At 40.9% G+C, this 21,155-nt stretch overlaps 1 protein-coding gene across 2 annotated transcripts in view; it reads right to left on the bottom strand.

Annotated features, from left to right (window-relative positions):
- The window catches only part of ZNF704 (zinc finger protein 704), a 248,030-nt gene that overhangs the window by 193,655 nt on the left and 33,220 nt on the right, over positions 1 to 21,155 (bottom strand). Inside the window, exons 1-2 of one of the 2 annotated variants that reach the window (XM_069601085.1) lie at positions 18,473 to 18,523; positions 423 to 664 (exon numbers count right to left, since the gene is read on the bottom strand). In XM_069601085.1, coding sequence (XP_069457186.1) covers positions 423 to 664; positions 18,473 to 18,514 — 284 coding nt within the window. In that variant the 5' untranslated portion in view covers positions 18,515 to 18,523. Of the gene's footprint in view, positions 1 to 422; positions 665 to 18,472; positions 18,524 to 21,155 lie in introns of those variants that run through there. The other variant, XM_069601084.1, reaches the window with a different exon arrangement.

The following is a 21,155-nucleotide window of genomic DNA, read 5'->3' on the forward strand; positions in this document are numbered from 1 at the left end:
CAGCCCTCTTATCTGACAGGCCAAATAAAAACAGGCCAGGGGCCAAATCTAATCTGCAGCCACAGCTCTCTAACTCCTGACCAAAAGATCAGAATATCCTTGCTTGTAAGTGGCTATGCTCAGTCCTACACTTTGTATTTATTTTAATTTTTTTTTAATATTTCTTCTCTTGCTGTTTGTTGTTTATTTGCCGAAATCTAATAAAACATTCTGTTTTAGAGCTACAGTAGTTCGACTGCTACAGCCTCAAAGTCAGCTCTGAAGAGCAGAACCACCTGCTCCATTTCACACAAGCAACAGAAAGATATTCTCAGCAGAAAAACCTTCTACATCTGTGTACTTTAGAGAAACACAGCAGAGGCAGTACCTGCCATCCACCGACTTCCTAGGGCAGATACATACAAGGTCTAACGGTCCCTTACCTTGCTGGAGGAACATCAATATTGGATGAAACAACTTTTCGTTTTTGCTCAAGGAGACAGATGGAGCGAGTGTTTTCTTTTTCATGGTCAAGTGCTCGGTTAGCTTTTTTGGTGTCTGCTGTTTTCACATCTTCCTCCATGGCCAAAGGAAACAAGTGTTGATGGGACATTTTTTTACTAGAGTCACGTTTTAAGTCCTCTGTTTGAAATGTGAAGGTCATTTCCCGCTTAATGCTCCCCACCTGTGAAACAAAACACAAAAATTCTCACTCACCCAAAATATCAGCTTTACATGACTATGTGCAGATGGCCAGAGGACAGACCACAGACATTGCTGTCCCTCTTCATCTTGAAGATTTTTTAATTTAAATGGGGGAAATCTAACATGGAAATAAAATAACTGACTTTACAAAGTAAGGTACAATTGACATGCTGCCTGTCATAATGCAAGCAAGAAGCATCATGAGCACAAGAGAAGCCTTTCAGATGGGCAAACATTTTGAAGACCTGAAAGAATGAGGCTTCTAAAAAAAAATGAGAATTTAAAACATCGTTTTCTCTTCTACAACTGAGAAAACTCAAATAAATAAATTCTTAAATATTTCATGCTGATTATGCTTAACAGAAGTTCAATCCCTGGGTTGGGAAGATCCCCTGGAGGAGGGCATGGCAACCCACTCCAGTATTCTTGCCTGGAGAATCCCATGGACAGAGGAGCCTGGTGGGCTGCAGTCCATAGTGCTGCAAAGAGTCGGACACCACTGAGCGACTAAGCACAGCATATGCTTAACAAAAGAGTGCTATACATATTAAAAAATCAAGTCTTAAATCTTAGACTATGAATAATGATCTTAACCCCACTCTTTACCTCATGAAAAATGTGTTTTTTTTAATTCTTTATCTATAGCAGTTTTGATCTTAAGGAAATCCCTTCATTAGTATGACAATTAAAAAGTTATAACACTGGTACTTCCCTGGAGGCCCAGTGGTTAAGAAGCCACCTTCCAATGCAGGAGATGTGGGTTCGATGCCTGGTTGGGGAACTAGGATCCCACATGTCAAAGGGCAAATGAACACCTACACGCTGCAGCTATGGAGCCCACAAGCTCTGGGCCCCATGAACCACAACTGGTGCACCCACATGCTGCAAGTCATAATAATCTTTATCATTTTTAACTAAATGCAATGTTTAAGACAAATGTAAATTTAAATGTCAAAGGAATTATATCTGGTGATTTCAGAGTTTAGAATTGTGATGGATGAAAAAGGAGACTAAAGTTAAAAAAGGGATTTTGTATTTTGTAAGATGACTGGCACTGTTCGTGAAGTTTGGAGTGAACTTGTTAAGCCCTGGGCTTCCCAGATGGCTCAGCTGGTAAAGAATCTGCCTGCAATTTGGGAGACCTGGGTTCAGTCCCTGGGTTGGGAAGATCTCCTGGAGAAGGGAATGGGTACCCACTCCAGTATTCTGGTCTGGAGAATTCCATGGACTGTATAGAGAGTCAGACACAACTGAGCAACTTTTACTTTTTACTTTGTTAAAGTCCTAAGTGTACAAAGAAGAGCTGGACTGTCAACCCGGACCCTCACTAATTGGTGGAGAATGTTTCAAAATATGCGTGTCTATGAGACATTTCACAGCTCAGAGTCACTCTCTCACGAAGTCCATGTGTAGAGTCAGTAAACCTTCACTCACCCACTTAAATAGAAAGTATGTGCGTTTGTCTCTTTTTGATTTTATGTAGGAGGAAAAGCACAAAGAATTTGATCCAGTAGATTTAGAATTTATAGAGCTAAAGCCACAAATATAGGGATTTTTCAGAATGAAATGAAAGTATGTGTGTTCAGTGAAGCAGAGACTGGCAAAATATGGTGTGAAAGGCTAGAAATTCTCAGACTCAGGAAAAACTTGAAGCTATATGTTTGTTGGAGCCACAGAACCAGCTCTCATATGTATTCTCCTTGAGCCCAGGGGAGACTTGTGTGCCTCAGGATCACCGTGGCTGGAATGCATCTCTCAATATGAACCCAGAGCCCTAAATTGAGCTCCCTGCTCTTGCTGGCCTGCACTTGTCAGGCAGAAGAGACTGTCTTCCATGGTGTTCCTGCCACACTGAGCCCGTGCTCCACGGGACAATGTCAGTCACTTTGGTATATTTGCAACTCATTAAAAAGTTACCATATTTCTTAGAATGCATTAATGAATGAACAAAAGTAACAGTCCAAGAAAAATGAGTGCTTTTAAGAGCTGTTTCAATGATGTCAATACTCAGTAGAGAAGAATAAGAAACTATTTCATACTTCTAAAATTCAATACATTTTCAATAAAAATGTAGTTTGGAAAACTAATATAAATGTTTTAAATATCCATCACTAATCACTTTCAGTGCAACTTTTTCTGCCTGGAGGTGGGAGGGAATGGGAGGCACTTTTTTCACTTCTATAGCAGCTCATTCCCAGCTATGTTACAAAAGGAATATGCCAAACACCAGCCACAAAAGATGAAAACAAAGGCCTGGCTTTGATGATTATAAATAGTTTCTCCCTAAGTGTCAAGTATTGCATTAATTAAATATTTAAGTAGTCATTAGTATTAAGTTGTAGCAATAATTGACATCTATACCTCCCCAGGGACCAATTCATCTGATTAAAAGAATTCAATCCAAAGAGAGGTGGGGTTGAGGGAGAACATTACAGGAAGGTTAGCTTTTAGCTTCAAAAATTTAGGGGAAAAAAACAGCATTTGAAGCAAACTAATACAAAGTAGAATAAATTTCCTGCAGAAATGATAGTATAATCGTATATCATGCTCTTAGCCAAGACTTCATAATAAAGTAAGCTACAGTAATATTCAACAATATAAGCTATAAATCTTCCATAAGACATTCTAAACATAAAATTAATCTCTAAATGGTAATCGAGTAAGTTTAACAATGTAATGAAATTCAAAGACTATTCAGCCCAGGCTCCTTTTATAAAAGTGGAGTTAAAATGAGTTAGCTAAGATCAAAGAGGACAAAAAAAAATGCAGAGATGAGCAAGAGATTTTTGATACTTTGAGTCATGTGTTCCACTGTTTTTAAGGCTTGTGGAAGGAGTGGGAGACAGATGTGGATGTTCATTATATCTTTATGCTTTAAAGTTTACATATATATATATAAAACATGCTCTTTTTAATGTTCTTCCACTCATATCAGATATTACATTTTTTTTAATTTTAAAAGAAATAGTCACAGGGGAGAAGAGAGCAGAGCGAGAACATGAAGTCAAATCTTGAGACATGGGCTCAGAAATGGCCCAGAGAAATATGGTGGTGGCTGGAGAGGATGCTGAACCTGGGAGAAGGTTCTAAGACAGGAGGTAACAGAGCATGTCTGAATGCTGACGCAGTATGGAAAGAAAGGGATGAGTGAGGGTTTGCAGGAGTAGTAGAACGGGACAGGGCCAACATCCAGCCATCACACCACCAGCAGATCAGCAGAAGAAAGCAGCAAAAAAGGAAGATACAACCCCAATTCAAATTGAACCCCTATTAGATTAGCAAAGGAGAGCAGCTAAAGGAAGATAGGATCCCACTTACATGAGATTTCCAGAAAAGGCAAAGCTATAAAGACAGAAAGCAGATCGGTGGATTACCTGGGATTGGGGTTGAAAAGGGAAACTAATTGCAAATGGACACCAAAGAACTTTGTGCTGTGATGGAAATGTACTAGAACTAGACTGTACTGATTTGTACCATGCTATAAATCTATTTAAAAAAAAAAAAACCCGAACAGTATTCTTACAATGGGATGAACATTATGATATATAAATTGTACCATAAGAGTACTGTTGATTAAAAAAAAAAAAAAGAAAAAGAAGAAAGAACAAAACCAGGAATTACTGGTGTAGAAAGTATATTTCCCAAGAATCCCCTAGACCAGAAATTGGGAACCTGTGCTGCAAAGAGACAGACACGGAGTGCTATGACAACGCAAGCTGCTGCAAGTAGCTGTGCTAATATATCCTGTTCACAAGCAAGGCTGGCTGAAATCCAGTCCCTCCTCAAGCCAGGTCCCCAGGCCTCTTCACCCATGGAAGAGGGACATTTTTCTAATTCATTTATCTGGAGAAGAACTTTTTATCTTTTATTTGCCCAAAGAGGGCACTCTTACTTGTTTTTGTTCCCAATTTGCACAACGCCCTGGTGACAAAAGGAAACCCTTCTGGTGGTGTGGAGGGCCTGGGCCAAGTTAGCTTCCTTCCTTGAAGCTGATATCAATTAATGATGTGACTCATATGAGCTGATATTTTTAATAATAGAAAGCTGAGGAAATCTGAGAAATCTTTCATACCACAGCTCACACGGAGGCAAAGGGTTCAACAACAGAAGATACCCAAAGGAAATAAACTCCCCAAATCTAGAAGTCCTAGGTGGCAAATAATGAAGAAAAAAAAAAGCAAAACTCTTAATTAGGAATTTTGAGAAGAAAACACAAGGCAGAGGTTTAGGAATAATCTTAGTCTAGATTTTTAAAAATGCATCTCTTGCACGAGGAAAGGTTAATCTGATTGTATCCCACAGTGATGAGACTGTAAGTTAGAAGGCAGTAGTATTTGATTCTGGTCATCCAATTTCAAGATGGACATTGACAAACCAGAACAAACACAACAGGGTGATCAGGATGACAAAGGATCCTATTGGGAGGAACTGGGAATATTTCATCTAGAAAACAGAAGGCTTAAGGTTCACATGTAGCAGTAGGAATAGTCACTCAGTCATGTCCAACTCTTTACGACTCCATGGACTGTAGCCCGCCAAGCTCCTCTGTCCATGGGATTCTCCTGACAAGAATACTGGAGTAGGTTGCCATTCCTTTCTCTAGGGGATCTTCCCAACTCAGGAGGGGAACCTGGTCTCCTGTATTGCACGTGGATTTTTTATCATCTGAGCCACCAGGGCAGGCCCACATAGCTTCTCTTAAATATGTGTAGAGCCTTCTTGAAGAAGAGAAATTTGAGTTCCATGTTTCTTTGGAACGAGGGTCAATGGCACCCACCTCTGCTTCCAACTGACTCCATTTTGACTGTACGGTTTGCTCTTTCTTCCTGCTTTTTCTCATGCTTCCACCACACTGTGGATGAAACATTCTGTATCTATAAAGAAGACCGACTAGTTTTCACCTGACTGTGATTTCATGAACTCATAATCTGTGAAGCAGGTGTTATCTTAGAGAATATCTAGTCTCACTTCAACGTTTTCTTTTTCATTGTTCCTGTAGAGCCTGAATGTACTTTTCATTTTTTTCAAACATTTACTTATTACAAAATATATGCTTGTTAAAATTTCCATAAAAATGTGTGTAAAACAATATGGGGACAGCTTTATATTCCTCCCCATTCTCCTCCCAACCCTGCCCAGTCAGGTCCAACCCCTAGAAAGAACAGCTTTTAACAATTTACTGCAAAGCCTCCACTTGTCTAAAATGCATTAAATTCCTAACTGCATATATGTCTGTTTGGGGTGTCTAAACACGAACGTACTGCATGTATTCTGCAACTTATTTTTTCACTTCACAATAAATCACAGGCATCTTTTCATGTTAGTAGTAAATGTACTACATTTAAGTTTTGAATATGGTAACATTTCACAAGATCATATTGTTTAGCCCATCCTTTCCTCCCAGACATTGAGGTACTTTTCATCATTAAACATAATGCCACAATAAATACCATTGTTGTATGTATACATGTACCTTTATACATTTGTGCAAGCCATTTTTGTATGAAAAATTCCTGGAAGTTAGAATTTCTGAGTCAACCAACCAAAATTTTTCTTTATGGAGGAACAAACTGTGGGATATCCATACAGTGGACACACCACAAGGTCACTAAAATAGAAGAACATCAGAATAAATCTGATGATAACATTTAATATACTATTTGAAGAAAGGAAATCCAAATGAGTCTTATGTAATATAATCTTGGGGAGGAGGGATATATATATATAGATAGAGAGAGAGAGAGAGAGAGAGAGAGAGAGAGAGAGAGAGAAACAATTCTGAAAGGACATTCCAAAATGTTAAGAATGGTTTTCCTTGGAAGCAGATTTACAGTCCAATTTTGCTTTTTACCCTGTTTGCAGTTTTTACAATGTTCATGTATAGTTTGGTATTTTAAAACCTATAAAGTTATTCTAAAAAAAATACACAGTATTTTTACATAATTAAGTTTCTCAGGGATACAGCATTTACATAATAGTTTCTCTTCCACCAGCTTTCAGTTATTAGTATATATGCATATGCATGTGTGTGTGCCCAGACACTCAGTCATGTCCAACCCTTTGCAACGTCATGGACTGTAGACTGCCAAGCTGCTTCTGTCCATGGAATTTTTCAGGCAAGAATACTGGAATGGGTTGACATTTCCTCCTCCAGAGGATTTTCCCAACCCAGGGAATCGAATTTGTGTCTCCTGGGGCTCCTCCACTGGCAAGCAGATTGTTTACCACTAAGTCACCTGGAAAAACCATATTTGCCTATACTAAAGGGGAAAAATTAATTACTTCAAATTATCCATCCAGTTGCACTATTACTTCCCTTGATTACCAGTACCTCTCAGCTATATCATACTACAATGATTACCACTGAATTCCTTCTTCCTACCCAACACAGAAGCCCTTCAGCAGCACATCACAGACACACGCTTTATTCAGTGTAATTTCTTGCAAGAGAACAAAGCTTCAGTGTTCAATTATATGAGAATACTACCAATTACCAAGTTAACTAACAAATAAAATTCAAAATTTCTATTTTGATGAACAGCTTTTGTTTTCTTAGACAAATATAAACAGTAAATCTATAAATATGATATACTTGGGAAAATTGTTGCAATTTTTTAAACAAGACGCTAACAGTATGTATTTCAATCTTGAATTTCTCTAAATGGTGTCCTTTGTAAACTGGACTGAAGCTCATTGGCTTTCTTCAATACAAAAACATCTGCTTTCCATAGGAGGATTCTAGCAGCACAACAGAAGAGAGAACGGCTTCTAGCATCGGCCCACTTACTCGATCAATCCTTCCTTCTGTCCACACTCAAGTGCATTCCAGGCTACCTTAAGCCCAATACCCTCCCCATGAATATATGATAATAAGGTACCAAAGTGCATGTGTCAACATTCACTTTCCCAAACTGTCCTCATTTACTCATCCCAACCCAATAACATTAATCCATTAATCCAGAGATTAATTGGATTTCCAGGAATAATCTAAAGAAAGTCAACCCATTTGCCTTCTGGAACTTTCTGAATAGTAAAAAAGTAGTAGAGATATTTTGGAAAAGAGAATCAAATTCAGGCCACAGCAAAGTCCACTCTTGGGGAGCAAGCCACAGGAGGCAAGGGAATAGACCACTTGACCAAGCGACTTTTTTCAACTGACTCTTCCATTCACCATGCGAGCACATAGTCACATTTGACAAATTATAAGAGAATTTTCCCTACTTCAAATTGTGCTTCCACACCTTAGTATTTATTTTTTAAACTCGCTTTAGAATACATAAATATGTATGTTTAGTGACTGATGACAATGACACGTCAGCCACAGTGTAGAGCGTGTAATCAGACTCCCACATTTTAAAATATGCTACGAAAGAAGCAAAAGTTATATTAATACTAGGAACAATTGATTTTTAAATTAATTTAAAATATTGCTACTAAAGGTCATGCTCAAAGAAAGATCAGACTCTTGAGTCAAGTGATAAAAAGACTGTTTCCAAAAATAGTCAACAGAACTCTGCTCATCACTTCAGATTAAATTCTTCAGACTTCACGCTAGATACACAAGAGAATAAGTTGGACAGCAAATCTCTCCAGTCCCAGTGATTAGCTGTAGTAGAAACATTTTAAAAATAACTGCTTCCAATTGCTAGCCCTTTGATTATATTAATTCCTTAAGCTCTCTGAAAAGAATGAAGTGTTTTTTTTAACTGCTTTAACTTCAAGTTTATAATTTCTCTATACCAACACAGACTGACCGGCTGGTGAAAATCAGCCTGGTTTGGCAGCATGATGATGGGCGAAAACTAAGACGGAGTTGAGATCCTCACCGTGATGGCGACCACAGTGCTACACTACTGTAGCCATCGATGTTATTAATGCTGGGATTCCTACAGGAGCTTTCACCTCTAATATCTTGACAATTTAATGTTCAACAAAGCATGACTTGGCATGCCTAATGACAGGTTAGTCAGCCACACATGTAAGAAATTTATTGTAAAAACTTTTGGTGGAAGACAATTTGGCTGAAGTTTCAAACCTTCTATTAATAGCAACATCATGCAAGTGAGAACAAAGTATGTAAGTATTTAAAAAACGCTTTCTGAAAAATTCCGAATAGAAATAACCATCTCTATGAGGTCCAATATTAAGGTCAAGCTGGGCTAAAGTCACCTGTATATTTTTCCAAACAAATGTAAGGAGAGAGAGGAAATGTCAATATGAGTTGACCTCATTGGATTTAACTTTGCTATAGAGAATTTTGAACTTCACACAGTAATTAGTCCATTTATTTTATATAAGTCAAAGTTTAATTCAGCCAATCACACCCAGTCCAAGTGAAAAGCCTGTGGCCTTTACCTTCAGAATATATCCAGAATCCAGTCACTTCTTACCACCTCCACGGTTACCATCTTGGTCAAGCCAAGCTCATCTCTTGCCTGGATTTCTACAATAGTCTCTTCCCTGGATCCCCATCTCCATTCTTGCCCTGCCTTTCCCGCACCCCAGTTCCTTCTCAGTAGTAGTAGCCACCTTATCCCACACAAACCAGAGTCAGACCATACCCTTCCTCACCTGAGAACCTTCCAGTGACTCCCCATTTCATCCAGAATAAAATCCAAAGTCCTTGCAATGGCCTCCCAGGCCCTGTTTGGTTTTCCCTGGCCCTCCTCCCATATCCTTATTTTCTCCCTCTCCTACTTCTTTCCTCCACCCTTACCTCTCCCTCCCACCCTTGCTGGCCTCAATCAGGCCAGGCACACCCCTGCCTCAGGCATTCTCACTGCCCCATCTTCCAGGAATGTTCTTCCTTCATACCTCCCACTGCTGGCTTCCTCACCCTTTCATTGAAAAGTCTCTTTCTCAGTGAAGCCAACTTGACCACTCCTGTTTAAATTTCAGTGCTCCTTACCCACTCCTCATGTCCCATAATCTATCCTACCATTGTTCTACAGCATTTATAACAAAAGTTATAATCTACTATTTCTTATGTCTTTAGTCCAGGGTGCACTGCCAGAATCTTGCTCTATGTGAAGGTGGCTTTGTCTTTATGTATTGATACTTCCAGTACAGAGAAGAGTATCTGAAAGAGTGGGCCCTGAATAACCATGTGGGGAATAAATAAATGAATGAATTTTCAGGTGATTATATGTGCTATATGGTAGCAACTTCTAACAAAAGTCTAAGGAGGCCTGATGTCAACTTCCTGGAGCTGCAAAGAGTAGACTCATAGTCAAGAGAAATTTCCTAAGCTACCAAGAAAGAAAGAGTGAATTGTGCTATAATTTGGAGAACAGGTGGAAAATAATTACAGGAGGACTACCATATTAATCCTTTCTTTACCAAGTGTTCAGTTTCATTTCATGGAGGATTTTCTCTCCAGGTATGCAGTCCTGTTTTATAATACAATCTACAAAGCTCAGTCGATAAAGAATCCACCTGCAGTGCAGGAGATCCAGGTTCAATCCCTGGGTTGGAAAGATCCCTTGGAGAAGGAATGGCAACCCACTCCAGGATTCTTGCCTGGAGAACTGCATGGACAGGAGAGCCTGGCAGGCTACAGTTCATGGGGTCCCAAAGAGTCAGACACGACTGAGCGCCTCAACCACCATAGAGAAAATAGGGTTGGTTTTGCTTTTAAATTAAGGGACTCCGAACCTTCTTTCTATACATATCACCCAGCTATATCAGAGCAAACCTGTTGAGAGATAAGGCAGAATTCCAGAACCAAGTCACAGTTAAAGTTCTCTACTTTTCAAACTCTTTGGCAGCAGAGATTCCTATAAGGGGCAGGACCCGGAGCAGCCTGGTCCCCAGGGAGGCCCAGGAATGCTTCCCCCTCCGGTCTGAGGCTCGCAACACAACCAGCCCACATACTCTCTCTGTGAATTCTAACATCCACAGTCAAGAATAACAATGCTGATTATCACTGTCATCTTTAATTTCTTCCACATTTGGTTCACAGAGACTGTTTTTGCCAATGGGATTTGGGCCCCTCCGGAAGTACTTTCTTAGAAGTTTCTTTCTGAAGGAGAACAGGCAGCTGTGTTGCTGAGGGGCTGCTGACCTATAGAAGACTTGTCCACTCCAGCTGCGGACACTGACTGCTATGTAGAGCCCAGAACTGAAACTGCCTGCAGCCCCTGCCGGGAGGAGCTGGATCCCCAAACACAAGCTTCACGGTCTCTGACCTCTCCTCACTGCAACTTCGCTCCAGGGGCATCTCACAGTCTCCATTCACTGGAACCTTCCTCAGCCCCTCATACAGAGAGGCTACTCCAGAAATCCGGAAACTAATAGTTCACAGAGCCTTTTTCAAGTCCCTACTGGAGCCCACCCCCCATCCCCCAGAATTCCTCTCTTCACTCCTATTGAGTGTCTCTGAGCAGCCCTTTCTCCACCTGGCCTGAATCCTAGGCACAAACACACACAGCAAACAAGAAGAGATTCTTGGCAATTGAAGGAGTGTGTTAGAGTTCATTTTTTTCAGGGCTTACATGGGTTTTTGCCATTGACCTGGGACCCAAACCACACTCTAAAATGTGATTTTTCTGACCAAACCACATATTTCCCCAAAGTGGTTAGAAAAGAACTTTTTATTATTTTGGACAATGTAGTTCTGATACATAGAAATTAACCCTAGTGGCGCAGACAGTAAAGAATCTGCCTGCAATGTAGAAGACCAGGGTTTGAACCCTGGGTTGGGAAGATCCCCTGGAGAGAAGAATGGCAAGCCACTCCAGCAGTCTTGCCTGGAGAATCCTATGGACAGAGGAGCCTAGTGGGCTACAGTCCATGGGGTCGCAAAGAGTCAGACACGACTGAGGGACTATCACTTTCACAAAGGGTAAATCAGTTTCAAAAAGGATAATGCACAATTTCTCTGGGCACAAAGAGGACCAAGAAAATCCTTTCTTTTAGTAGCCCTAGTCTGAGAGACCACAAACTGCTGTTCATTAGCCTTGTTGGCTTGGAGTGACAGTGTGATCAGGCTGTTAAGGGCATGTGAGAAAGTAGAGGACACCAGGATAGAGGGAGGAGGAATGGGGTGCTGCCGACTTTAGAGAGAAATAGAAACGTGGGACGGGGGGCCCTCAGACAGATGAGGCATCTGAGAGCCCCCAACACACCTCCCCAACCCGTCAGCATCCACAGCTAAGCACACTGGTTACGGGTCGTCTCTGCCTGTTCACCCGCGTTTCCCTTCTCATCACCAGCATCCCCACACCACCCACCTCACCCTACCTTTCTTTTTTGCAAAACCTTATTTTATTTTTTGTTTCTTTTTGTTTCAACTTCTTGCAACAAAAAGAGCTGGACTAACTAACCCAATGCCTTGAATTCCTTTGGCAATAAGAACTACAAATACAGCTTCTCCAATTCATCAGTGGTTGTCACAGGCTAACACAACTTCTTCCATTTTTCAAGGCAGATTAAGAAGCCATTTTTAAGTAAAAAAAAAAAAAAATGCCGGTTGCTAAGGGTTCCTCCTGAAACAAACATTTTATTGAAATACAATTTGTCCTTCCTTTGAGCAGTAAACAGCAGGTGAAATTAAAAACTGAAGTTGAAAGCTAATGAATTCACATTTTAGCTTGAGTTGTGCTCTTAACTCACAGACAGCCAATTACTTCTACTAGCTGCACAGATGACTAAATAAAATCTGCTAATAAATGCAGCTGGAGTGTATTCAAGAAAGTAAACAGTACATATTAGAATAAATCTGTATATCTGCTTATCATAAATTTAATTCTTTAGACTAAAGGTCCAACAGGTAGTTGGGAGAGTGGATGGGAATATGAGAGAGAAATACCTTCAACACAGTCCTTCACAAGAAGGTAGATGGCTCAACAGAAGAACTGGGCTGACCCAGGATAATGAGTGTAGGAGGATCTTAAGATAGAAAAGTGTGCTCATGGGGTTTCAGTCTGGTCACGATCCTTCCTTCCTGCCTTGCTGCCTGTGGACTTTAGGCTTGCTTAGCCAGCTATAATAAATATGCAAATATGTGTGCGCATGTAGGTATCCATGCATGTATGTAGGAATGAATAAATACAACACACACACACACACACACACACACACACACATCTCCTAGTGGTTCTGCTCCTGCTAGCACTCTGGCTGATATAATTAAAACTTGGTATAAAGTAGTCACACTCCCCTAGTCCTCTCCTCTAGTGTTCCAGATGCCAGTTAGAGACGGAGAACAAGTTCTGCTCAGTTTTGTGTCCCAGACACCTAATGTATGCACACTTGGCACATACAGGTGCTTGGTAAATATTTACTTAATTAATGTAATTAGAGATGATAAGCGGAGAAGACAATGGCAACCCACTCCAGTACTCTTGCCTGGAAAATCCCATGGATGGAGGAGCCTGGTGGGCTGCAGTCCATGGGGTCGCACAGAGTCAGACATGACTGAAGTGACTTAGCAGTAGCAGTGATGATAAGATGGCAATGGGGCCAGCTTGTAAGAGCTGAAAGGAAGACTTGTAAATTCAGGAGACAAAATAATTCCATATTCACAATACTCTAAGGTATACAGAAGCCAGTAACAATAAAAATAGTAGTAGTAGCAGTAATACTAATAATGGCTACGCTTATGAAACCTTTCCCTAGAGTAGGAAATGGCAACCCACTTTAATATTCTTGCCTGGAAAGTTCCATGAACAGACAAGTCTGGTGGGCTAAAGTCCATGGGTCACAAAGAGTGGGACACAACTGAGTGACTGAGTATGGTATTAAGCCCTTATCAAGTACTAGACATTGCATTAAAATTTCATGTACATTATTGCACTCCAACCAAAAAAAAAACTCTAAGAGGAGGATCTTATTTTCTAAATTTGTTAAGGAAACTAAGGCACAGAGTGAGTGAGTGAGTGAAAGTCACTCAGTAGTATCTGACTTTGAGACCCCATGAACTGTAGCCCACCAGGCTCCTCTGTCCATGGAATTATCCAGGCAAGAACACTGGAGTGGGTTGCCATTTTCTTCTCTAGGGCATCTTCCTCACCCAGGGATTGAACCCAGGTCTCCTGCAGGCAGATTCTTTACCAACAAAGCCACCAGGGAAGCCCTAAGCCCAGAGAAATTATGTAACTGACTGAGGTCTCACAGGTATTTCCCCTCATCTCTCTCTCCTCTCTTCTTCATACTTAACATCAGCAACCAAACATGCTCCACTATCCCTTATGTTTAAAAAAACAAAACAAAACAAAACTTTTTGACCTCTGATCCTGTTCATCTACAGCACCTCTACTATATTCCCTGTCACAGTCAAGTTATCAATAGAGACGTGCATGAGCTGCCTTCATTTCTTACTTACTGTTTACTCTTAAACTTACTGTCACTGATTTCTACTTACTCTGAAACAAACAAACAAACAAAAACCCCATGCTTTTGCTGGAGTCACAGTGAACTATATATATAGTTATATATTTATATATATATATATATATATATATATAACTAAATTTAATAAATACATACTTTAAAATTTCCATTCTTAATTTAATTTCCATTCTGTTAGTACTAAACATAATTAGCCTCCTTGAAGCTAACCAGCCTCTTCTCTCTTTATCTTCTTTCGGCTTTATGATGGCAGGACCAGTTGCAATTCTTATTTGCAGAGCAAGACAACAGATTCTCTAAGAAGCCTGGGGGATCAGGCTGGGCTGCTGAACAAGACAACCACACAGAGCCGGAAGGAAGGTCCAAACGCACCACAAGCCTGCCAGAAGCACAAACAGCACAGCACTGCCTCCCACCACTCAGATCCCACGACAGGTACAGAGAGCTAGGCTCCCACCACAGATGCCCAGCAACTCCAGGAAACCGTGACACTGCGTTTTCCCAGATCAATTTTGCACACAGCAACCCCTCACTGCCTTACTTGAGCCTCGTCACATGCCTCACGTGGGTACACTGCTTTGACAGAACCTAAGTCACACAGAATTCTAGCTGCAAGGTATTCCAGGAAGTTCCAGCCACAGAAGCACAGAAATATAATATAGAAAGGGGATGCAGAGGTATTAAATGAGCCAATATACAATATTTGCCATGCCACCACCTGTTTCTGGACTTTTTTATCAATTTTTCAATTAGAGGATAATTGCTTTACAATATTGTGTTGGTTTCTGCCATACATCCACATGAACCAACCATAGGTATACACATGTCCCCTCCCTCTTGAACCTCTATCCCACCTCCCACCCCATCTCACCCTTCTAGGTTGTCACTGAGCACTGGGTTTGAGCCCCCTGTGTCACACAGCAAAGTCCCACTGGCTATCCATTTTATATACAGTAAAGTATATGTTTCAGTGCTATTCTCCCAATTTGTCCAACCTTGGACTTTTTCATTTTTTCCCTTGCAGCCTCCTCTGTCTGCTACCCTCAACACATATTTTTAATCTATGTATTTTATGTCTATTGCCACCATCAATTTCTTTGGAGTACGACACTAACTTCGGGCCTAATCTACCCATTTCTATCCTTAACTCCTCAGAATGTTATTGGGAGAACCAAATAAGAAAGAAGGTTTCATAACTTTAACATACCATATAAAAATTAATGCTAATAAACCAGTATTTTTAATTATAACCATTAAACTTTTTAAAAAATCATTTAAGTAGGCAACTACCTACATGATTCAACTTGAAAGTGAAAGTAAGTGTTAGTCACTCAGTCAGGTCTGACTCTTTGTGACCCCATGGACTATATAGCCCACCAGGCTTCTTCATGGGATTCTCCAGGCAAGAATACTGGAGTGGGTTGCCATTTCCTTCTCTAGGGCATCTTTCCAACCCAGGGATTGAACCCATGTCTCCTGCATTGGCAGGCAAGTTCTCTACCATCTGAGCCACCAGGGATAGTGCCATAAAAATCCCTTGTTGAGATTACATTCCAAAAGCTAAGAATGATGCCAGGAATTTTATCAATAGGGTTAAGTCATATTTGCATTGTTAACCCAGAATCCTTGGTTAAACTTAAAATATCCCAAGAAAAGGAGTCTATGTTTGCTATGAAATCATAAATGACTGGAGTAAATTCCAGCCCTGCCACATGCTAGGTGGTTGATCGGGGGAAAGTTTATTAACCTCTCTGCATTTCAAGGTCTTGTCCCCATCTATAAAATAGGGATGACAGGTTGGTAGGAAGGATCAAAGGACAATATCTAGTGAAGTAACTGATGCATGGTGAATAGGCAATGAACTGTAACCCTTTCTTTCTGGCAGTACTTACTGAGAATTAGTTTGTGAGAGTAGTTCATATCCAGTTTCCTTCTAAAGAAAAGACAGAAGTGCTGTAGCAATCCAACACAGGCATCAAAGGGACCACAGACATACAGAAAGAAGGCTCTGCTGAGAAAGGATGGGGCTCTGCTCAGACAGCACAGATGGGTCACCAGGGGCAGCTAGAGGTAGGTAAGACTTCTGGGGACCTTGAGTGAGCATAAGAAAAATAAAAATAGCAATAAAACCAGGGAGGGATAAATAACAAAACTCATCTCTTTCTTTAAAGCTTTTGCCTGGAGTCAGCCCAATGGGTGTCATCAACATCTCTGACCAAGGTCCAAACCATCCCGCTTCCTGAACTCTAACCTCACTCAAGAAAACATAGGAAATAGAATCCGCAGTGCAAGATGGGCAGGAAGCAGGAAGTGTTTAGTGATAGCACATCATTCCTTGTTTTGCTCTATATCCCAAAGCTTACTCAACAACAGTAACAATCTTCTTCACATCAATGGGGTCCTGCATGAGTCTCCAAACCAGAGACAGAGGGCAGGCTGCAGCCTAGGAAACATGCCAAACAGAGGTGAACCTTCTCACCCGCTAACATCTGCTTTCGTCTTCAACTCAAGAAATGAGCCAACAGACAACCCTGCTTTGGCTGTTGCTAAAATGCACCGGTAGCAGTTTACCACTGCAAATTGTGCAACAGAATCTACATTCCACCAATTTTTTAAAAATATATTTAGCCTCTGGGTTAACTTTAATTTTTGATTTTTTGAAAACAGGAACTCTGTTCTGATATAAGCTTTACTAATTTAGTAGGAATTTTTATTAGTTTGTATATTCTAGAATGGTGGCATCTAATTTAATGCTTTCAAAGACAGAATAGTTGGAGGCTGGGATTCTGCAAGTCATTTAACAGGTTATGTATACTGAAATTCTCCTTATAAACACAACTATGTGGCCCTGACATCCCCAGTATAAGAAATGAAACTTGGCTGGCAGCCAAATAGCACTTATCACAGGACTCTACACAGACCAAATGACTCATATGTGTTTATGAATGTCAACGGGCACACATTCAGTTTTTTAAAAGTTGAAGTCTTTTGTTCACATGTTAGCTATTTAAAGGACATTCTATAAAAAGAAGGTGAAATATGAATAAGCCACAGTTTATTCTCTAGCTTCAAAAGGCAAATAAGTTGTTTACAGCCAGAAGCATGTACAGTCTTCCAGGAAAACAGCAGACAAGTGATAGACACTATATAAACACCTTCTGCATCTCTGTGTAACACACAATTTTAAAGTATATGTTAATACATTAATTTCCAACTAAAACATCTCTTTAATTTTTTTATTTAAAGATCATTTTCCTGGAACTCTTTATAAAAGAGGTCGCATAAAAAGATTTCAAGGAAGATAAAAATTCTAAAGCTTGAATATTTATTCCAACCCACACATAAACCAATGTTTTTTGTTTAACCAGTGATAATAAGAAAGGTATTTTAGTAGACCTTTGAAAAGAGTGTTTGCTTGAAAAGTAAGCATTCATTTAACAAATATTTTCACTAGGTATTGTAGGCATAAGGGTTAAAAGTGATAAATATATATAATGGCATCCCTCTCCAGTGTTCTTGCCTAGAGAATCCCAGGGACCGCCGAGCCTGGTGGGCTGTCGTCTATGGGGTCGCACAGAGTCAGACACAACTGAAGCGACTTAGCAGCAACAGCAGCATACTAAAAATGTACAAAAGTCCCTATACTGCTATTTGAGATCAGTGGGAAGGAGGGGCATAAATAAGTGAACTACACAAACTGGTGGCTCAGATGGTGAAGAATCTGCCTGTAATGCAGCAGATCTGTATTTGATCCCTAGGTCAGGAATGGCAACCCATACCAGTACTCTTGCCTGGAGAATTCCATGGACAGAGGAGCCTGGAGGGCTACATTCTATGGGGCCACAAAGAGAGTGACTTTCACCTCTATGAAAGTGAAAGTGAAAGTCGCTCAGCTGTGTCCGACTCTTTGCAACCCCATGGATTATACAGTCCATGGAACTCTCCAGGCCAGAATACTGGTGTGGGTAGCCGTTCCCTTCTCCAGGGGATTTTCCCAACCCAGGGATTGCACCCAGATCTCCTGCATTGCAGGTGGATTCCTTACCAGCTGAACCACAAGGGAAGCCCAAGAATACTGGAGCGGGTAGCCTATACCCTCCTCCAGCAGATCTTCCAGACCCAGGAATCAAACTAGGGTCTCTTGCATTATAGGTGGATTCTTTACTGACTGAGCTATCAGGAAGCTATTAGGGAAGTATCCACTTCTATACTTCCTCACAAACATAAATAATATAACAACTGCAACAAATACTCCAATTTGAGAAGTATACAGAGAAACTTTGAGCACAAGAAAGGGGGAAAGTCAGAGAGGTCTGAGAAGGAAACTCCGAGAAAGTATCTTTGTTGGTTTGTGCTGCTATAAGAATACCATCTACTGGATGGCTTAAACAACATTTATTCCTCACAGTTCTGGAGGTTAAGTCCAAGTTCAACTCACTGGCAGGTTTGGTGCCTGGTGAGGGCTGGCTTCCTGGCTCATAGACAGCTGTGTTCCCTGTGGCAGAGAGAGAGAGAGTGCTGGACTGTATGAGTACATCAGTGGGGCTCTACCCACCAAAGACCTCAACCAAATCCAATTGCCTCCCAAAGGTCCCATCTCCAACACCATCACACTGGGGGTTAGACTTCCACACATGAATTTGCAGCTGGGGCCAGGGGACACAAACACTCAGTCCATAGCAGGAAGTGATGTTTGGAGTGAGATCTGATGAGAGATGGAGCTATCTTAGTGAAGGGTAGTTAGGGAAGGAAACCATAGCAAGTTCAAGAGCTTGAAAGAAAGCCAGTGAGGCTGGAGACCAGAGTAAAGTCTGGTACAGGGCATGAGATGAGGTCAAAGAGATAGAGGAGGCTAGATCATGTGTTATGAGCTGAATCGTATCTCCCTGCCCTCCTAAATTCATGTGTTGAAATTCTCATTCCTATTACCTCAGCATGTAACTGTATTTGGAGATAGAGCCTTTAAAGAGGTAATTAACACAAAATGAGGTTTTAGAGGTGGGCTCTAATCCAGTATGACTGGTGTCCTCATAAGAAGAGAGATTAGGACAGAGATAACACACAGACCAAGGGATGACCACAGAGAGAAGGTGGCTATCTTCAACTCAAAGAGAGAGAGAACTCTGAAGATACCACACCTGGCCAGGACCTTGATCATGGATTTTGAACCTTCAGAAGTGTAAGAATATAAATTTCTGTTGCCTAAGCAACAGAGTCCATAGTACTTATAGCAAAGTATGACAGCCTTAGCAAACTAAGGTTATACAAGGAACAGTAAAAACTATGGTCTTAATCCTGAGATCATAGAATTCACAGATGTGGCTTTAACTGGGAAGAGGAAAGGTTATAGATCTGGCATGCCATTTGTCTCTCTGCAATGTCAAGGTGAACTGAAAGAGGCTGAGTGGATGTAAGATACAGTAGGCTGAACGCTGTTGTCGTTGTTCAGTTGCTAAGTCGTGTCTGACTCTTTGTGACCCCATGGACTGCGGCGTGCCTGGCTTCTCTGTCCATCATTATATCCCTGAGTTTGCTCAAACTCATGAGTCAGTGATGTCATCCAACCATCTCATCCTCTGTTGTCCCCTTCTCCCTTTGCCTTCAATTTTTCCTAGCATCAGGGTCTTTTCCAAGGAGTCAGCTCTTTGCATCAGGTGGTCAAAGTATTGGAGCTTCAGCTTCAGCATCAGTCCTTCCAATAAATATTCAGGGTTGATTTCCTTTAGGATGGACTGGTTTGATCTCCTTGCTGCCCAAGGGACTCTCAAGAGACTTCTCCAGCATTATTCAGTAGGCTGAATAATGGCCCCCAAAGACATCCATGTCCTAATCCCAGGAACCTGACCCTAAGTAGCAAAGTGACTCTGCAGATGTGACTAGGTTAAGGATCCTGTGATAGAGAGATTATCCTGAATTATCCAGATGAACCCTAAATGTAATCACAAGAGTCCTCATAAGAGGGAGGCAGAGGGATATGAGGAGAGGGGTATGTAACAATGGAAGCAGACAGTGGAATAATATGCTTTGAAAATGGAGGAAGAGACTGCAAAACAAGAAACATAGAGGGGCCCATCAGAAGCCAGAGAAGGCGAGGAAATGGATTCAGCCCTAGAGTCTCCAGAAGAAACCACCCCTGCCAACACCTTGACTGTAGCCCAGTGAGAACCTGTGGATCTCTGACCGCCAAATCAGTAACAGAATATCCCTGTGTTGTAAACCAAATTCATGGTACAGTAAACTCTTACAGGGGCAACAGAACCCTAACACACAGGGAGATGAGCCAGGGGTCTATAAGCAGTCGTCTAATGGAGAGATGCTTGGATAGTGATGGTGAGAAGGAGACTCACTTAAGAAACAGGAAGTAAAATCAAAAAGAGTGGATGCTGGGTTTGGTCTGGGGGAGAGGGAAGGGGAGGGAGCCAGTGAGAAGCACTTGTATTCTTCCCTACCACAACCTTCAAATCCGGGCAGAGCAGTGGCTCTACCATTCCACTTTGGGAGTCATAAATCTGACAAGGCATTTAATGATTTGAAGGCAGGAAACAAAATCTGTTTTCCTGATTTATTAGGTTAGCAAAAAAAAAAAAAAAAGGTAGTTCTGGTTTTTCTATCTCGTAGAAAATCTTGAATGAACTTTTTGGCCAACCCAATACTTCATCTTGGAGTTTAAATTTTAAGTCTAATATGCTATTAAAATTTTATGTGGGCACAATCAAAACCTTTAGTTTAAAAAGTATTTCTGAATGTGAAATATTTCTTGACTTTGATTTCAAGAAAGCCTGGAGCCCCTGAGGTGCTTACCATAAAGTTTCACAAATGGACCTAGAGGACCTATTCTCTTCTATTTGCTTATTATATATTTATGCTCTCCTCAATACACTTTTAGCCTCTTAAGGCCACTGAAACCTAACACACACAGAGGAACACACACTGCTTTGCAATATATAGCCCTACAGCACCCACGCCACACCCTTCCTCACTTTTTTAGTGATTCGGATCCCACGGAGCTCAATGCAAACAGTCATCAGCAGGGCCTTCTCGATGCCAGATCTACTGCAGGTCATTTCCTGCACTTGCACTTCAATTTCCTCACACCGGAAGCTGACCTTGCTGATAAGAAG

This window comes from Ovis canadensis, chromosome 9 (genome assembly GCF_042477335.2).
Source record: "Ovis canadensis isolate MfBH-ARS-UI-01 breed Bighorn chromosome 9, ARS-UI_OviCan_v2, whole genome shotgun sequence".
In the NCBI taxonomy this organism is placed as follows: Eukaryota; Metazoa; Chordata; class Mammalia; order Artiodactyla; family Bovidae; genus Ovis; species Ovis canadensis.